The 20,110-nt window shown below is 40.7% G+C and overlaps 1 protein-coding gene across 2 annotated transcripts; it reads right to left on the reverse strand.

The window, feature by feature from the left end:
• Window positions 1-469: 469 nt before the first annotated feature.
• LOC145429671 (uncharacterized) lies at window positions 470-19,013 on the reverse strand. Of its 2 annotated transcripts, XM_080303447.1 has the most exons (4): window positions 18,737-19,013; window positions 4,522-4,558; window positions 3,231-3,454; window positions 470-1,253 (listed from the first exon to the last, which is right to left on the reverse strand). In XM_080303447.1, exons 2-4 carry the CDS (start codon window positions 4,537-4,539, stop codon window positions 1,145-1,147), a joined length of 351 nt encoding a protein of 116 aa, XP_080159573.1. In that variant the 5' UTR covers window positions 4,540-4,558; window positions 18,737-19,013; the 3' UTR covers window positions 470-1,144. The 2 variants fall into 2 exon arrangements, with proteins under 2 accessions (XP_080159573.1, XP_080159572.1); XM_080303446.1 differs by lacking the exon at window positions 18,737-19,013 and having other exon boundaries at window positions 4,522-4,623.
• Between the last annotated feature and the right edge of the window lie 1,097 nt (window positions 19,014-20,110).

Raw genomic sequence — 20,110 nt, forward strand, 5'->3', positions numbered from 1 at the left:
ACCATGAAATCCTTTGCATAACAAAGCATTCTAGAGTCAAAGTGAGTGAGGCCATCTGTCTGACAGCCTAAAATGCTGTGCATAAAACTGAATGCCCACAAACCTCAATGACTGAAAACATACTGCAAGTGATTCCTGCTAGAGGAGAAACAGCAAGCTACTGAGTCATTGGGTGCACTCAATACTTCAAATTCTCTGTCTGATCAAAGATAAGAAGATTGCCCACATTTCACAAACAGAACACCATAAGATGCATTTTTACCCTTCGAGGATACGTTACATAGTCTGATGTCATGTATACTGTTCTTATAGTTTGAACATTTGAATGTAATAACTTTTAATAATATATGACTAAACTAACCAGATGGAGGTGGATGTTGAGTGTGTTAATATGCTGTGGAAGTCAAAGGCTACTTTGAAATCTTTAATTTTAATCTTTTTTCTTTTGTTTTTATTCAAAAGCAAAACATTTTATCACTAACTTCTTAAAGCTTTATTGCACAGATAAATAAACACACAAATAAAACACTGCATGTAAAGAACAGCACAGAGGAATCAGCTGCCATTTTACTATTTTAAACTTTAGGATTTCTGAAACGGTTGACTATCACATCTGCCAGAGGTGGCTGTGTCAATACTGAAAGAAACATATAGAACACGCTTTTCTTCAATAAGCAAACAAGGTATAATTATCAAACTGGTCTAAAGTGTTTGAAAAGCAACTACAAAACACAGTTACAAAAACATGTCCAGAGGTAAAGTGGAGGTTAAGTAGAGGAAATTTAATAAAAGTTTGGAGACTGAAGGGGACAAATTGAATTAAAAATAAACATCAAACAATCCATCAAATGATTCCCACCAACAATATCTGGCTTTAAAAATTGTAGCTTTAAGTATTTTTGTCTTTAAAAAAAATCTTAAGAGGAACTCCGCTTTCTAAACCAGGAGGGAATAAGACCATTTCATCCTCTCCTAGTGGGCTGCAAGTCAAGTGTCCGCCCCTCCAGCATCATTAGATAATTCATTAAAGCCTTTTCATTGGAGGGGGACTGAAGATGATGATCTCCCACGTCACCGTGAATGTGATAGTAAATAGGTTTCTTCTGGGTAATAAGTTTGTCTGAAGTCATCCGGGTGTCACGGGTCAGCTCACACGTTTTATGCTGCGCTTGCGCCTGAGACAGCTGGGGACACATTTCTTCTCTGACTTGGCGCCTGGAGACGCTGGAGCCGGAGATGCAGAGCCCTGCTTCCTGTGGACACAGAGAGAAACCAGACACAGAGAAATGAGAAGAGGAAGTGTGATTGTTTGTTCTGGTGGTGACACGGGAGCATTTAATAATTAACAGCCGGCTCCTGTGGCCTCTGCTGGTAGAATCACTGATGTGATCACTGTCCAGTCTGGGGCAGCCAAGACCAGCACAGACACTGTGGTTATTACCCTCATGCATCAATAATGTAGTAATCATCCTAATGGGTGGACACACAAATCTGCATGCTTTTCATTATCACTAAAGAAACTTTCTGAACTTTGCTTCAATCTTTGCTTGATAGTCAAGGTTGGTCTTTAGGCGCTGCAATGTGAAGCTTTAATAATAAATTGCATGCATCAGCCTTATGTGAGCTATTAACTGGCTCAACCTAACCCAAGCAAAATGGATGAATACAGCCCAGAATCCATTTATTAATGAATTACTGAGCACTCGTTAGTTAATATTTGTTGCTACATTATCACCAGACAGAAAGCTTTAACACCTACATTAGTTTTTCACTTATCACGCCATCAAGTCTCAATAAAATGTATTTAACCATAAGTGAAACCAGACAACAAATAAATGCTGTTAAATTGTTTTTGTTTATTTAAAGGTGACTTGAACATGGTTTGTCTTATATTATTTAAACATAGTCAGTAATATTGCCCTTTAGTAAACTTGGCCTCATTTGAGACTTTTGACAGTTTTTAGAGGTAGCAGCGTTAGTAAGTACTCAGTTTGTTTTACGAAGTCTTTTTGTGTTTGTATCCTTTGAAACATTTCTGTTCTGTTTCATGTCTTATAATTAATGAACCTTAATCACAAAAGATGATACTCAGAAACTCCAGGTGATATTATTACTATTATTTTTTGAACGCGTGCTACACAGTGTAATGATCACCAGGCCAAAAGCTTCACTTTGTGTTTACTGCTAACCAACTGCTGTTGGCAAACTATTATCCTAAAATAAGATACAGAATGCGATACACACTATGGTAACACTATAGGTTTTGGAGACTGCTGCTTTTTGGTGACAACATACAAATGAGGCTTGGACATTGCACATTGAACTTCAGGACGCTACACACACCCGTATTGACTCACCCAGTTTTACTATTACTTTACTTTACATGGACAATACCTTACAAAATAAATAATATACTTTTTTAAACAAACAAACCGTAAAATAACATTTGAGTTTACTGCAAAATACCCAAAATGTTTACTTTATTAATAATTATCTGAGGATCATTATCTCATAGATTTATCATAATTTGTCTTTTTTTTGCAAGCAGTGCACACACCCCATTCAGGATATTACAAAGAACGCAAGCTTCAGGGACTAGTTATTTTATATACAATCCACACACCACATTGGATCAGCTGTGCTAACAAAAAGAAAAAAAAAGAAAACACCAATCAAAGAATACAGTCCTTCTCTAGTCCTACCATCAGCTGACTTACAAACTAGTATTAGCCTCTTTATTACAAGAGAGCTAAAAATGGCGCCAACGATTAGGCTAGCCACTTTCTAAGTGATCATTTATGATACTGCAATTAAAAATATCTCCTGCAACAAGAAAAGTATTTTTCTGTAGACCTCTATTATGAAGGAGAGGACCTAAAACCGCAAACAATATATTTTGTTTAGGCCAGATTTAGGTCATTTTTTTCTCCCTCTCTTTATCTTACACATAGGATGGAGGTTTTATATATATATATATATATATATATATATATATATATATATATATATATATATATATATATATATATATATATATATATATATAAATAAAAACCCTCTATATCCTCTGAATAAGAAATCGTTTTGAATTTGAATACTCAGTTCTCTTTAATTCTTCAGTGATTGCACCTGTTAGTATTTAAAGCTACAGTTACATTCATTTGAATTTTTAACTATTTTCTGTCAATCACAGCCCCGGTTATTGATCACAAACTAAAGATGTAAGTCACCTGGTGGGAGATGCAGCGGCAGCAGCTTCTCTGTTCCTGATCTGCTTCATCACCTTCAGCATGCGACAGATCTGCCGCAGGGTCATCTTAGGAGCGTGGCATGCCAGGCGGGGACGCGGGGCGCAGCGGGGACCCCGATTTGTGAGAAGCGACAAATAGTTGCCCCCTCTGGGTCCCCTTCCGAATAGCTGCAGGGGCTGAACACTGGCATAGCAGGACACAAACTGGGATTCAAGGATGGAGAGTTTGTTATTTTTAGCATATGCACAAAGTATTTTCCTACAAAATCATTCAGTGTATGAATCATGTATTATAGCAGCTGTGTTCAAGTTCTTTTTATACCCAATCGTGTCACTGCCTGTTGTTTTACCCATCCCAACACTTTTGAGATGTGTTGCTCAAGATCAAATTCAAATTAAGGTAACGTTTGTCATGAAATAGTAAAATATGTACGTTTAAACATGATATATTGTGTGAGATTATTACATTCACGAACTATTGTACCTGCTTTTTATTTACATTCTACACAGTCCCAACTTCTTTGGAACTGTATTTGTTATTTTTGTTCTGCTCTATTTTTGCACACCCTGTTATCTAACAAATCATTCAACTGCTGATGCATCATGGGAAATACAGATAAGTATTTAATTGCATCTCGCTATTGTTGGCTTCCCAGCCTGTTAATCTATTGGAGCATAATAGATACTGTAGCTCAGGCAGCGGAACACAATAGGACCACGCAATCTTGCCTCTGACATTCACACTTCAAATGTTACACACACACACACACACACACACACACACACACACACACACACACACACACACACACACACACACACACACACACTTTTAATTAGCACAGGAGTGGCTGTCTTCTTGTCACTGACTTGATCGACCTCTATGTCAGAAACTCACACACAAAGGAGGATTGATCTCGCAAAGAGAATTCAGCTCTGCAGATTCATTTACAGGACTGATACTTGATCGCTTGCACTGGCCTACCAACAGTTCTTTATTAATGCAGGCATGATCACACACGCACACACACACTGATCATGCACAAAGAAATCAATACCTTTTCTATTGTCCTACAATATTTAAAATGGTATTACATTTGAATAACATTGAGGATGAAACAAAATTCCCATGCACTCATTCAGCCACGTTCACTGATTCTGCAGCACCACAGTTCATTGACACAATGAAGAATACAGAAATAACAGAACTGACCTATTTCTGATGATTAAGACACCTGCATGGACACACACAGACACACGTAGATACTCACAGGAACGACAGCAGCCATGGAGAACGGTTAATGTAGTCTGCAATAAAGAAATAAGCATGAGTGTGTGTGAGTGGTTTCCTTTTTATACATGGTGGCATGGCCAGGCCACACAACGAGCCAATCATACTTCAGAAACCACAGACTAACTCCACCCACACCACATCACTTCACATCACATCACAGTGAGGTCACTCTCAAAGCACACACACACACACCTGTTGTTTCATGTTACATAGACACCAACTATTATTGAGGACTCTTTTGTTTTGCAGGATATATTTAGAAGCAGCTGTTGTTCAGAGAAACATGGGATAAAAACATGTTTTAGAGCGGGGTTGGGGAAGAGTGACAGAAAGAAGAAATGATAAAACTGGGAAAAATATAGTGATGGAGACAGAAAACTGCTGAAAGACAAAAGACTTCGTCAGTGCGACCTGCCTTAACAATGCGCTGCACTGGTGCATAACATATCGTCAATCAGTAGGATCCTCATCACTGACAGGAAGTGACAATAAATGATTAGACAGGCACTGCAGCTCTGATGCGGTTTCTAGTTTACAGAGAAAACTGTCTCTTACACTTATTGTCTAAGCTCATTGAAATACTGTAAAAAGCAGGAGGAAGCATCACCGCCACCAGATGGTGTGCTGCAGATGTTTACTACTAATATAAGAATACTTTTTAACCAGCGTATAGCATCAAGCCAGTTAAAACTGGGATATTGATCTGCTCGGTTAATTAGCAGAGGGGGTTGTTAATGTTTGGTGTTAATGAAATTAACATGCGGTAGGGTAGAGGGGCAATAACCCTCAAAGTAGAAAGGATTATACAGGTGGAGACCACTAACAGTTTTTCCCTCCTCATCTTTCTTTTTTGTTCCACTAGTTTTGTATCAGTGTCTAATTCCAGGTATTTTCTTTAAATCAACAAATAATACCAAAAATTAATTAATTAATCAATAAAGTACCACCAAAAAAATTACATCTCAATTTCTGCTTTTTTCATTTGCTGTCAGATTGTATGTAAAAATGTACATCCTTTTCATAGTGTGTTCATATGGTGAACATATATAATGAGGTGAGTGAGTGAGGTGAGTTCCTTATCTCCAGGTGTGCAGGATGCAAAGGCACCCGTGCAACAGAAGATGTGGTTATAACACTGAGAAAGTTCAAAAAAGGAGGAAAAAACGCAAATCTTTTACATAGAAAGAAAAAAATCTCACCTTTCCTTTTCTGACTACCGAAATTTAGTTTTTTGAAAATCTTAATTTAAATCTTAAATGTATTCAAACTCTCCAAAATGCCGTGTACGTGTAGCATTGTACATGTGCCATAACTAACTGCTATACTCATACCTGGCTTTATTCCAGTGGGATTCAATACCCCATTTACCTTAAATATGATAATGTTTGGAGTGTTTTTGAAAGAAAAGAAAGCTAATTATGGTGTTAATGTGTTATCAATCTTGTGCAAGCAATTTATACATAAATGTTGCTTTTTTAAGACTAAATCAACACTAGCTTACTGGAAAAACGACTTAAACCTGTTGGTTAAATCTTTTAACCTTAGTTAAAAGAAAAAGGCTGCTTTTTTTGTTTCCTTTATGGAAGATTTTGATTTAGTGAGTTAATAATCTGTTAAATTATGTGACCCCATCTTTATATTTTCTTTTTCACTATGTATGAAAGTTGCTAATATGTAAGAAATGTCTATTCTCCGAATCTGTAATATATGGTGCATTTTGTTTGTATGTTCATATTACTAATAAAAAAACAAAACAAAACAAAACTAACTGCTATACTAGCGCTGCCGTATTGTGTCACACTAAACGCATGTCAACAATTTATTTTTTTTTGCTAGCTAAGAAAAAAATAATGATAATTTTAAAAAATAGCATGTGTAACTTACACATACTGGGAAATTATTTACTACTACTATTTATTACTACTGCTTGATATCTCTATCTGATAAGAAAACTATTCAATCAGATAGTTATTTGTGGTGAATGAAACACAATTATAGTTTCAAGCAGTTTTCAAACCTGTAGGTTTGCTTATAATAATCAGTCCGCTGTAACTGTATGCCAGGTGTTTATTAGCAGCCAACATGAACGTCCGTACACTCGTAACCGGAAGTACACATAACCCCTACAGAGAACCACAGCGACACCTGCTGGAACTCTCCGTAACAGCAGCAACAGGAGGCAAACATAACATTGCTGTTATCTACATCCCCCTTTTCAGTTTTTTTTTTCCTTCTTAGTTTTGCACTTTTCAGGCAAACCCAAATCAAACAACACCACCGTAATGGAAGAACTTATCAGGTTATGGATTACACAACAAAATGAAGGTTCAACTATCAAATGAAATTCACAGTAATCATTGTCATAACTGCGACAAGTATGCAATAACATAACACGAGATAAAACACATTTCAAAACAGAAAATACAGCACCAGTGTGCTTTTAATCCACGTATTTACTATTCGGTTTAAACACTCTACCAGATCTGGTTCGGTACAAGTTGTCATCAGAGCGTACTTGGCATTTTGTAGGTGTTATCATCTGTTCTGACTGCTTTGTGCCATGTTGTGGTGGGTCGAGTTGAACTTGAATTGTTTCATGTTTGTTGGTTTGTGTTTTTTTAGGTTCAGTTTCATCCGCTCGTCGAGACGTGTCCAGTTCATCTTGTGTTGTAGCGAGCTTTTCGGGTTGAGGCTCACTCACAGGCAGAAGATGTTGTCTGTTGCGCCTGTATTCTTTTCCACCCAACTCAATGACATAAGAGCGAGGTTCAGCACATACCTTACTTACAACTCCAATCTTGTCATGTCCTCTCTGTGTTTGTAATCACCACCTCGCTTGGTGTTAATGGACTGAGCAGCTTGCTGGACTTGTCATAGTGCTGTTTTTGAGTTTTACGCTTTTTTGTGAGTTGAGTTTTGATAGTGGTTGTCACTTTTGCTGTTGGTGTTAGCAGTTTTTTGCACACAGGAAGGGTTGACCGCGTTCGTCTTGATAGCAGCCTCTGTACTGGTGTGCCAAGAATGTTGTCTCGTGGCGTGAAAGAGAAATAGAAATCAGTTCCATCTCTTTTTGATGTTTCAAGGAGTCTTTTAGCACTCCGGACAGCTCTTTCACTGAGTCCATTTGACTGAGGGAACTCAGTGGCTGTGATGGACCAGGGAAGATCAGGAATTTGGTGTAGTTTCAGGGGTTGTTTTTGTTGGTGAGGCTTTAGACTGTTGCAAATGCTGCATGATTTGACTTTGTTCTCAATGTCAGAGTTTATTGTCAGCCAGAATACGCTGTCCCTTGCTCTCCTTTTTGTAGACTCCATGCCTGGATGTCCCTTGTGTAGTTCCTGCAGATAGGTATCATGTAGTGATGCTGGAACGATGGCTCTGTTGCCTTTCATAATGACATTGTTGTCGATGATTAGTTCATCGTGGTAGCTGAAGAATGGTTTTATTTCTATAGGCACACTACTTGCTTGTTTTGGCCACCCCTGCTGGATGTAGCGAGCAAGTGTCTGTAGGGTAGCGTCCTTTGAGGTGTGTTCGGTGAGCTCTTGTAGGCGTTTTGGTGAGATGAGCTGAAGTGACATTACCTCGAAGTTGCGCCTCTCTTCCTTTAGAGGTTGCTCATCCAGCGTTGGTGTGTGAGAGAGTGTGTCTGCGATGTAAAGGTGTTTGCCTTTCTTGTACACCAGAGTCAAGTTGAACTTTTGTAATCGTAGCATCATGCGCTGTAGCCGTGCCGGGACTGTGAGGAAAGGTTTGTTTTGGATTGTGACCAAAGGCTGGTGGTCAGTTTCAATGACCACTGGCTTTCCGTAGATGTAGTCGTAAAACCTGTAACATGCGAACACTACAGCTAGTAACTCCTTCTCTATCTGAGCATACCTTCTCTCCGTTGGAGTTAAAGTTCTTGATGCATATGCCACAGGTTTGTCGTCCTGAAGGCATGCAGCCCCTAGACCATGCTGGGAAGCCTCACATGTGAGAGTCACTGGCTTCTGCATGTCATAGTATTGAAGTACTGGTGGGCTAGTGAGGCATGCTTTAAGTTTGTTGGAAGCATCCTGCTGATGTTGAGTGAAGCTCCACACCACATCCTTGTGAAGCAACTGGCGAAGTGGTGCTGACAGTTCACTTAAGTTTGGGATGAACTTGCCCAGGTAGTTGATCATTCCCAGGAAACGTTGGAGAGACGTCTTGTCCTCTGGTGGTGGCATTTCATTGATAGCGGAGATTTTAGTTGGATCTGCTTTTAGTCCTTCGTCAGTGAATATGTGTCCCACATAGCTCACTTCTTTAAGTCTGAACGTGCAAGTTCAGACTTAAAGAAGTGAGCTATGTGTTTTGGATTCAGTTTGAGTTTTACTTCTCTGGCCCGCTCCAGAACTTTTTTTAAATTTTTGTCATGCTCCTCTATTCCTTTGCCTCCCACTAGGATGTCATCCACAATCACTGCTCATGGATATCCCATGAATATTTGTTCCATGGCTCTCTGGAAGACTTCAGAAGCGGTGTTGATGCCAAAGGGCATCCTTAGGAACGTTTGGAGTGAGTTTCATTGAGTAAGTTACAGGTAAGTCACCGACTTCGTCTTTAAACAGGTCTGTGTATTCATGAAACACTTTCTGCGCCAGTGTCTCATCCTGATCTGTGTCAACCTGGTAGACTTCCTTGCTGAAACTAACCAGTTTCATTCGCACGCTGTCCTTTAATCCGATGGGTTGCACATCGTGTTTTACAACTTGGAATTGCAGGTCATATAACTGTCCAGCTAGCTTGCACTTGAGAGTAACTGTGCCTGTGGTCTTGATCTTCGTGCCTCCGAAAGCAACGAGATTTACCTGTTTTTGTGAGCTCGCTTATTTGGCATATACGCACCGCCTTGGCAAGAGTGAGTTCCGTCTCTTTAAGCAGGGAACATCTGACGCTGTCACTGGTTATACCACATACTAATCTGTCTCTGATTAACTCGTCTTGTAGTGCACCAAAGCTGCAGGTTCTGGCCATGTTCTTTAACGTGCTCACATATGCTTCAATGGTTTCACCGGGTTTCTGTTGTCTTTTGTTAAAGTTATGCCTCTCCATTATGACATTGGTCTCTGGGTTGCAGATCTCCCTGAACTTTCTCTTTAGACATGCGGGGTCTTCCCTCAATTCCGCGGCGACTTCTACTATGCCTTCAGCTGATATGACTGCGGGGGCATACGTGAATGATCGCTCTCTTTCAATGGCCTCTGGTCCCGCCAGATTGAGGAGTAAATAGGCCTTAGTCTTAGCATTTTTGTCACTGTGGGCAGCGGCGATAAAGATGTCATATTCGCGCTCGAACTTACACCAGTTTTCAATTTAATTGTAGAGCATTTGTCATATTGTCAGAATGCACATTGTCTGGAATATATGTGCAACAAGTTGTATTGAACAAAACACACAGTCCACCCTTTTCTGCCAAGATCATGTCCAGGGCAACTCTGTGTTGCATAACAGTTATTCTTATGGCATCAATTTCCTGATTTTGCTCTTTGTTGATGGTGGTCGATACATTTTAAAACAGCCCAAAACGATAATCCAATAGTCAGGGGGTCGCTGTGGTTTAGGACAATTCCTGAATATTGATAACCTAGACTGGCAAAGCTTGTTGTGCATGTCACTTGAGTCATGTTCATAGGTCTGCCATATAATATAGCATGCTGTGTTGTAGCAGGCATGTGTGAGCATATATAACAATCTTTGCCTTCTGTGCAATTATATCAAATCAAATCAAATCAAATCAAATCACTTTTATTGTCACATCACATGTGCAGGTACATTGGTACAGCACATGTGAGTGAAATTCTTGTGTGCGAGCTTCACAAGCAACAGAGTTGTGCAAATACAATAATGTAAACAAGCAAAATACAAGAATGGCTACATCTGAAACTAATAAATATATGTACAATATATAATAGTATATGCATTTCTGGATGTGTATACTAAATATTTTTCTACGTGTGTGTGTGTGTGTGTGTGTGTGTGTGTGTACATATTTTACAAATTAAATAGAGTAAACAATAAATAAAATATATAAAATAAATATACAGAGTGAGACATGTGCAAAACAGTGGCATTACTGTACAGTATGGAGTGCATAATGTTAAAGTTCCAGTAGTGAAGCTGAGGTGTCTATGAAGTGTTCAGCAGTCTGATGGCCTGATGGAAAAAGCTGTCTCTCAGTCTGCTGGTACGGGACCGGATGCTGCAGAACCTCCTTCCTGATGGAAGCAGTCTGAACAGTTTATGGCTGGGGTGACTGGAGTCCTTGATGATCCTCCCCACTTTCCTCAGGCACCGCTTCCTGTAGATGTCTTGGAGGGAGGGAAGCTCACCTCCAATTATCCGTTCAGAGCACCGCACTACTCGCTGGAGAGCTTTGCAGTTGTAGGCGGTGCTGTTGCCATACCAGGTGGTGATGCATCCAGTGAGGATGCTCTCAATGGCACAGCGATAGAAGGTCCTGAGGATGCGGGGGCTCATGCCGAATCTTTTCAGTCTCCTGAGAAAGAAGAGGCGCTGCTGCGCCTTCTTCACTGTTTTGTTTGTGTGTACTGACCACGTAAGATCCTCAGCCAGGTGTACGCCAAGGAACCGGAAGCTGCTCACTCTCTCCACAGCAGCGCCGCTGATGGTGATGGGGGTGTGTACTTCTCTGCACCTCCGGAAGTCCACTATCAACTCCTTTGTCTTTGCGACGTTGAGGGTGAGATGGTTGTCTTGACACCAGTGGGTCAGGGCGCTGACCTCCTCCCTGTAAGCTGTCTCATCACTGTTGGTGATAAGACCCACCACTGTAGTGTCGTCCGCAAACTTCACAATGATGTTGGAGTTGTTAGTGGCTGTGCAGTCGTAGGTGTAGAGTGAGTACAGGAGAGGGCTATATTATCTATACCAGGCGTTGTTCATCCAGGGATGGATGTGGTCCTGTGTCACTTCAACCAGGTGTGAGTTGTCATATGTCCATGCCCTCCTATGCAAGTTGGCTTCTTGATCCTTTAAGTGCATCAGGGTCCATGCTGAAGGCAGCAGGGCCAAGGTGGTAAACAGAATAATCTTCATGATTACCAGACACACCGATTTACTCTGGTGAGTAGACTACAGGCGAGAAGTAGAAGGCGGGATATACCCAATCAGCCCTCCCTTCACCTGTAGATCACCAAAGAGTCGGGGTGGTGGTGTCTTTAGGTTGTGCTGTCACTCACTTCCACCTTTTTTGCAATAGCTCTGGTGGATCCAAAAGGGCCTCTCAGCGATTTTGCAAGCTGTTGGTGTCATTAGGAGTACTTGGTATGGACCTTATCGCCTGGGTTTAATCTGCAAGAGACTTGAGAAGCGTCGCACAGCAGTTCAAAACAATTACAATCTACAAACCCTCTGTAATTCAACTAACTTTTGATCTAGAATGTAGCGTCATTCACACAATAATTTCATAATCCTCTCACACACACTGCCTTTTAAATAAACTAAACTCTTTGCATTTTTATCTATTTCAGGCATTTTCTGAGTCTCTGTTTTATGGTACCGTTAGTTCTCTCTACTAACCCTGCACTCCATGGGTGATAAGCACAATGATTTCTTATGCTGAATCCTAGTGCTTCAGAGACCTTACTGATCACATCATTGACAAAATGTGTCCCATTGTCTGATCTTACCAGAGAAGGGATACCATATGTTGGAATAAAATGATTACATAAACATTTTGCAATGGAGATTGCCTCGGCTTTTTACTGGATATATCTCTGGTCAGTTTGAAAACACATCTATGATCACTAAGGCATATTTTGATCCTTGACATTCATTCAATTCAATAAAATCCATGTGGATGGTGTGGAGAACTGGCCTCTCTTAGGTCTTAAGTTTCCTTGTGAGTTGTGTTTTTGACAGAATAGGCATGTTCTTACAAATTTTTCGCTAAAGTTTCAAAATTTATAGTGTAAAAATTTATAGTGTAAAAGTGTGTATTGTTTATCTATACTATATTTCCCTCCTGTTGACACATGTGTTACTTCATGTGTCACTACAACCGCTGTCCTGTGTAACGACTCTGGTAATATTGGTTTTCCATCACAGACCATTAAGTCATCTTTCAGTGGTGCTCCACATTTCAGCCACTTGTTTTGTTCAGTGATTGTTGCAGCTTTTTGTTCGTCTCTTAGTACGTCAAGTGGTATTTGTGTACAACGTTCGGATGTTAGAAGCGTTATCATTTGTTGTGCAGCCTGCTTTGCTGTTTGGTCTGCAAAGTTATTTCCTTTTGTGACAACGGAGTTGTCTTTTTGATGTGCTGCACATTTGCAAAGTGCCAATTGTTTTGGCAAGGTGATCACTTCCAATAAGAATTTTAATAAGCTGCCGTGTTGCACTGGGTTACCCGTAGAGGTGACCATACCTCTGTTATGCCAAATTTTTGCAAAGTGGTGCACTGCTGAAAAAATAAACTGGCTGTCAGTGGATATATTTATATTTTGGCCTGTGTGCAATTCATATGCACGTATGACTGCATACGTGCAGCTGACTCTTTTACTGCCTCTGCTGCGGCTACGTAGGCTTGCACATGCAGGCAGGCCTGACGCAACAGTCTAATTTACACGAGTCTAAGTTTCACTAGGGATGCTAACGAGCGTTGTTTTTCTCCAAATGCCTGTGCTATTACAGCTTTCAGATAATGAGCATGTGTAACATGCTCATCAACTTAGCGGTGTCCACATATTTAATTCAGCTTCTCAATCCTGTAACTTTAGCTGTTGTCTACAGGGTTTGGCTTATTAGTTGTTATTATAGATGTGCTCTATATCTCAGTAATATTTTATCTAGGATAAATGACAGGTTTTTAAGCAGGTTAAGTGCCTCTATGCACTTAATTAGTTTAGATGGTTTCTTTATTTTCTTCATCTCATATGTCATTATACTGAGTTTGAGCAAACCTTAAGCTTGATGCAGACTACTGCATATCAATCGTCCACCTCACATCATAACTGACTAGGTTGCTTCTTATTATTAATATTATATCATTATTAATATTATCATCTTTTTCTTTCTATATGATAACAATAGTATATTACAATATTTTATTAGTGTATATCACTATACTACTACTGAGCCAATTTAATAGTTAGGATCATCTTACTCAGCAAACAGATAATTTAGAATTCATCCAATCTGTGCAAATTTGCTTTTTCTCTGAACAGGTTTGTGCCTACTTCTTAGACTGGTCTTCTGTTTGCCTCATCTCAGATCCAACCTTCGGTCACATTCATTCTCTCTGTTGCATGTCGAACCAAGCAGTTTATTATTATATATTTTATATTTTATTTTGTATCCATCAAGGGCTTCGGGTGATCTGCAGTTTCACCCTTTCCCAAGCTTGAGACATTTACCTTTTCACACACTTTCCTTGGCTGAACAATGACACAGCCTTAATGTACCTTATGCATCTCTCTATTTATTCAAAAGGTTCTCGTGTGAATTATTTCCTTTTATTCATTTTATACATTCTGGGCATGGCCGTCATGCCAACTATGTTTCATTGTTAATATCAGTTTACAGGTTGTTATCCTTCCTATTATTAGTTTCAATACGTTAAAAATAAATTCTAATGTAATTTTGTCTTTATTTATTTTATTTTTGTACTTCTTATATTTATATCTATTCGGTGGGGTCTGTTTCCAACCTTTTTAAACTACTTTAAACTACTTTGATCTCTAGTTTTCATTTAATAAGGGTTTTATCAGTCACTGCACTGTAGCGTGACCTGATGCTGATTTTACTATTAAAGTATCTTCTGAGAATTGTACTTCCTGTGGTTTTCTGTTCAAAACAGTTTTACATACTCCTGTATCACATAACATCTGCACTGGTTTGTCATTTACATATATTGTCAGTGTAGGTTTGCCTTCTACTTCAGACACTAATTGATAGACATTACAGTTTTTCTCGATTGCTAAAACACATTTCTTGAAACTACGCCTCATATCCTCACAACAGTAAACACAAATCCATAACATCTCACTCAATTTCCCAAACATCCTATTTCCAGGTCAAAATGAAGCTCTACACCCAAAACTATTCACTCCTGCTGAAAAACCAAACTTTGCCCTCAGACATCAAACACAAGCCCTCAAAAACACATACACTACAACAGAGTTTTGCACACTGGTACAATTAATTCAAAACAATAGTTCCAAAACAAATAGGTTGCTTATGGTTCTCCCCTTCAAAACCCTTGTCACATGATAAACACAAAAGACGCAACCAATGTATGTACAGTGGCACATTGTCATTCATGTACTATACAGTACAACACACACCAGAAACATTATCCCACCTCAGCATCTTGTCTTTGGTCTGGGTCAGGCCAGAGAATCTCATCCACATCACAGGCTATATTGGCCCCAGCCAGGCAGCGGGGGTAAAATCCTCTTGCATGCCTGATCCACCCCTGTCATGCATCTACTGATATGTCTAGGCAGGCCTCTTCCATGGCCTGAAGGAGGTGAACATGGACATAAGGTTCTCGGTCATACACTTTCCACCGCCATGCCGAAAATAACTCCTCTATCGGGTTTAGAAAGGGAGAGTATGCAGGCAGAAAGATATTAGAAAACCTTGGGTAAACCAGTCACGAACCAGAGCAGCGCGATGGAAGCTGACGTTATCCCACACAACAACGTAGTGAGGCTGCTCTGGCTGTGCTGGTTCCCTGTAGTCCAGCTGGAACATATGTTGTCTTAAACCATCAAGAAAAGCAAGGAGAAGCATAGTGTTATAGGGTCCTAGTACGGCATGGCGGTGGAGTACCCCTCGTTGGCTGATGGCTGCGCACATAGTGACATTCCCCCCACGCTGACCAGGGACATTTACAATAGCCCGATGGCCAATTATGTTCCTCCCCCTTTTCCTTCTTTTGGTCAGGTTAAAACCTGCCTCATCCACAAAGATTATTTCATGGGGAACAGGCCGTCCTTCAATCTCAAAGATTCTCTGCAAAACACATAACACAATAGAGTCAATCGGTACCCTGAACCACAGTTCAAGAGTGCTGAAATGGCAGCATAAACTGCCATGCTGTGATGGTACACAATACTTTATACAGTATAAAAACTCATACCTGAACATATTCCACACGTTGGTTTTTCACTCTGTCAGAGTTTCGTTCGAAAGGGACTCGGTATGCCTGTTTCATCCGGAATTGATTCTTTCGGAGGATGCGGTCAATTGTGGAGAGGCTGATGGCATTTATGCCTCGAAAAAGATGATCATCCTCAATCACTCTCCTTTGAATCTCTTGCAGGCGGATTACATTATTTGCAATTACCATGTTTACAAGTTCCCTCTCTTGCTCCTCAAACAAAAGCCTTAACCTGCCTCCACCAGGTGGTCGTCTCTGTGTCCTACAAAAATAGAAGCACTCATTACTGTAACTGTCACACATTCATTTTACAGGCAAATAATGGAAACATACTGAAACTCAAGACACATAAGTTCAGTAACTTAAACGTTACTGTACAAAGCAGTCTTACTGCAAGTACACCTACCTGTTTTCCTCCCTGAAGGTTCTGATGATGGAGGCAACAGTGAAGCGACTCAAATTTGGTTGTACTCGTTGCCCAGCCTCCCTCATAGTCATCCCATGGACAAGGACATGGTCAACTAAAGTGGCTCGAATTTCATCCGAGACTGACTGTCTTCTTGCCCTTGCTCTTCCCCTTCCTTGTCGCCATCGTTCTCCACCTCCACCTCCTTCACCACGTCCTCCTCCTCCTCCACCTCTCCCTCCTCCTCCACCACCTTCCTGTTGTCCTAGACCACCTCCTCCTCCTCTTCCACCACATCCTCCTCTTTCACCACACCCTCCTCTTTCACCATGTCCTCTTCCTCCACCACGTCCTCCTCCTTCACCACGTCCTCCTCCTTCACCACGTCCTCTTTCTCCACCACATCCTCTTCCTTTGCATCTCTTTGGATCCATTGTTTCAAACCTGAATGAGCTGACTTTGGCCCTTTTATCTATCCATCGCAGGTTCTGATTGGTGTGTGCTAAATTTTGACTCCTAGTGTTTCCACCTGGTTAATTGTGTGCTAATTGAGCTCAAGCTATGCTGACTTAAGTTAACATTATTGCATGCTAGTGCTTTCTAAATGACTACATGGTGTAAGCACTGTAAAATGTAGGGATTTGTGTGTAGAGTTTTGCAGTAACAGTTCACCAAATTTGAGTCATGTGTCAAAGCAGGGAATAGTGTTTATAGTTCAGGGAAATGGGTGAGCTTTTTGAACAATAGCGTTACGGTTTTGAAATTTTAGTTTAGAGGCCTGGTTATAGTGTTTAAGCAATCGAGAAAAACTGTAAATACTTCTGCGTCACTTTTGTCATTTTTATTTTGCTCACACTCACACACGTTCACACGGCAGGGAGGTCGCAGGTCCGACTAATCACTAATCACAAATCATGAATTATGAAGCACAAGTCCACAGGAGCTGTGAGAACACTAACGTCAGTAGTACAATCATCCAGCGACGAGAGGATCTGTGTTCCAGCCTCAAATAGTGCTCCCAGTGATGACAGGTGATTGTTGTCAGGTGTGTGTGTGGGCCAAGGGCGGGAGCCCACAGTGAGCTCCACCCAGGCAGAAAGGGAGAGAACAGAAACAGCAAATGTAGCCTTGTGGGGCCGACCGGGCAGGCACGGAGACCATGACACTTGGAGCTAATCGTACTCTGATGCGATCATATAAATTTACGACGGCGGTTTCTAGGTCTTGACTTACAGGTGCTAAGGGCGTTCCATCAGTGGCACTACCTGTGAAATTTCCCCTAACCGTTCCCATTTTTAAACCTAGTACGTCTTGTATTACTTGGAACATTTCATGACCATTTAAATACCACTGTCTTCTGATCTTTTCTACCGCATCTCTCCAGGGTATGAAACCTTCATTAAGAGGGGGAACGTCTTTTAACACATTTTGCCTATCTTTTTGTGACCACGGCCGAAACACGAATGTATTTGGGTTATTATCATGTTGTGCCCCTCCATCTACTTCACCTTCCCCTGTGGGTTGGCCGTATCTGGGGTTTGGTACTACTATCATGGGAAAAATGCCAGGAGGACCAGGTGGTTCGACATCACCTCCCATATCTCGTCCGTAGCGATCTTTTCCTATTTTTTCTGTGGATTTTCACCTAGTGCCATTTTATCTAACATGTTTTGTGCCTCTGCATAAAGACCAGATTGAGGTCTAAACAGATCACAGGATAGTTTAAGGGGGGTCGCAGCAGCGGGAGTGGGGGTTGGCTTCACAGCAGCAGGAGTGGGGGTTGGCTTCAGTATTAATGCTGCTCCAAAGAGCGGTGCATATGGTGGGGGGTTTGATACTCCTGCCTTTTCTTTTTTCTTTTCTTGTTTCTTTTGTTTATTCTCACATCGTCTATCTGCCTCTCGCTTCCATACTTGGAAATATTCTAATTCTTGCGTGCGTTTTCCTTTTTTCTTTAAATCTTTTGTCTCTCCTAGTTCTTTCAGTAATGCTCCTTTAAGTTCTGATAGTGCAGATGGGCTACATTTTCCTTCCCAGGTGGAACATTTGGTCTTTTTAGGTTTTCTCCATCTTTGCACACTAATTTGTCCGGCGCCTGGACATTTTTTTTCTTTCTAACCACTGTTCGTCAACAGTAAACTTAGTGGGCTGATTACCCATTAAAACAGAACTGCAGAGCTTTCTCTGGTATTAGACTTAAAGAGTGGTTACTGACTACGCCCTTCTCCTCCACTCTATTTAGTGGAGCGGTGTTAGTTTTATGAGGCGGAACTCAACCCTTCTCTTTTGTCACCAGTACTTCAGCTACTGACAGGAAATAAAATAACAATAACAATGAGAGTGATTCAGCAACGTATTGTGCTGTTTAAATCAATTCACTCTCAACACACAGAAAACACAAACATTTACACAGAGATTTACACAGTCACGCAGACCTTTTCGGCAGGTCAGTCTTAAAAGTTCCCAATTTAAAATCCTTTCGGCAGATTAGTCCTCTTTTTACAGATCCGTGCAGTGGATCAGACTCATTAAATCCTTTCGGTGGATTACTCCTAAAACCTTTATTTTGAAAATCCTTTCGGCGGATTACTCCTAAGTTCGTTTTATGAGAGTGTAAGTGAGTGGTTTCTTTACCTTCCCAAGATTCTCTGGCTATGTTGAAAGTCAGCCACTGGACCACTTAATGACACTGGCCAGAACCCGAATTTCACGTCTCTGGACTTTCACTCCTACCTAGAAGAGGCTGTCGACAGACTTTCAGTGCAGTTTCCACGACGCCAGGACACAGCGACCGATGCTTCCTATCCGGCTCGAAGGACCAAGAAAATGTGAGGAGAAAACTGTTTAGAAGATAAAGAAACTCACAACTCAGATATCTATTTTTTACATGCGCATGGGCGGTCACTGTTCGATCTGCTCTACACCAGATGTGCACAGCAGATGTGACTCAGAAAAACCGCCCAGGGCTTTCAGAGCATTCTTTATTTATACTTCAAGCAAGTTTCCACAGCAGTAGGAGTGGCATGTATGGAACTGATCATATCTCCTTAAGAGGACAGACCTTTAGCTTGTCCGTTGAAACAGGAGATAACTTGGTATGTATAGAAAACAAAACATTCCCTTATAAGGAGAGAAAGAGAGAGAGAGAGACCGTTAACTTGTCTGTTAACACAGGAAGTAGTATCGTATGTCACAGCATTCCTCTGCACATATGTTTTCACTCCCTTTCTCTGTGGTGGTTCCAATTCACAAGCTCTTCTTCCTTTAAATGAAGCTACAAATAAACATAATCACAAAACTCAAAAATCTTTCATCAGATGACATTGGAGAAGTTGTATTACCTCAGCTGAATGAGAAATCACCTCAAAACTTTGAGCCCTCAAAGATATCCTCTGCAGCTTGCAAGCCTAAAATTACAGGTGATTCAGAGGTCAAAGAGTTGAAAAATCCCACAAAAGATTCTTCTGCAGATGACAGAGTGTCTCAGCAGATGTTAAAAGCTGAGGATGAAAGACTCAAAACAGCTGTAGAAGTTCTGGCCGGGAACCTTATTACAGTTTTTTCTGAATGCTTAAACCCTAACTGTGATTCCTGTAGCACAATCTCTAAAACTATTCAGACTTATAGCAAAACCACTCACTGAGTTTGCAAAACTAAAAGCACAAAAACTGCTTTGCACTCAGTTTGCAATTTTGTAACACACACTTTGCAAAACTGTAGGCACAATTCACTGCACAACACTCAATTACCAAATTTCCAACACACTCCTAGCAAAAGTATACACATGTATGGCTATCATTAACACTAATTTGCCAACTGTCTGGCACACTTTCACATGTGAGAACTTTTTTAGATAATTAGTTCACTTTGCAATCAGGCTAAGCACTATAATACAGGTAAGGTCTGTGTGCGGAGTACAATGGAGGGAGCAGAAAGAGTGAGAAGTAGAGGAGGCCGAGGAAGAGGACGTGGAGGTGAAGAAGTAGGATGAAGAGGACGACAAGGACA

The sequence above is a fragment of the Astatotilapia calliptera genome, chromosome 7, assembly GCF_964374335.1.
Source record: "Astatotilapia calliptera chromosome 7, fAstCal68.1, whole genome shotgun sequence".
In the NCBI taxonomy this organism is placed as follows: domain Eukaryota; kingdom Metazoa; phylum Chordata; class Actinopteri; order Cichliformes; family Cichlidae; genus Astatotilapia; species Astatotilapia calliptera.

Excerpts from the sequence above, each read along its gene's own strand:
- LOC145429671 (XM_080303447.1), bottom strand. Across the intron at positions 1,254-3,230 it reads GCCGCTGCATCTCCCACCAG|GAAGCAGGGCTCTGCATCTC; the intron begins GTGACTTACATC and ends CTGTGTCCACAG.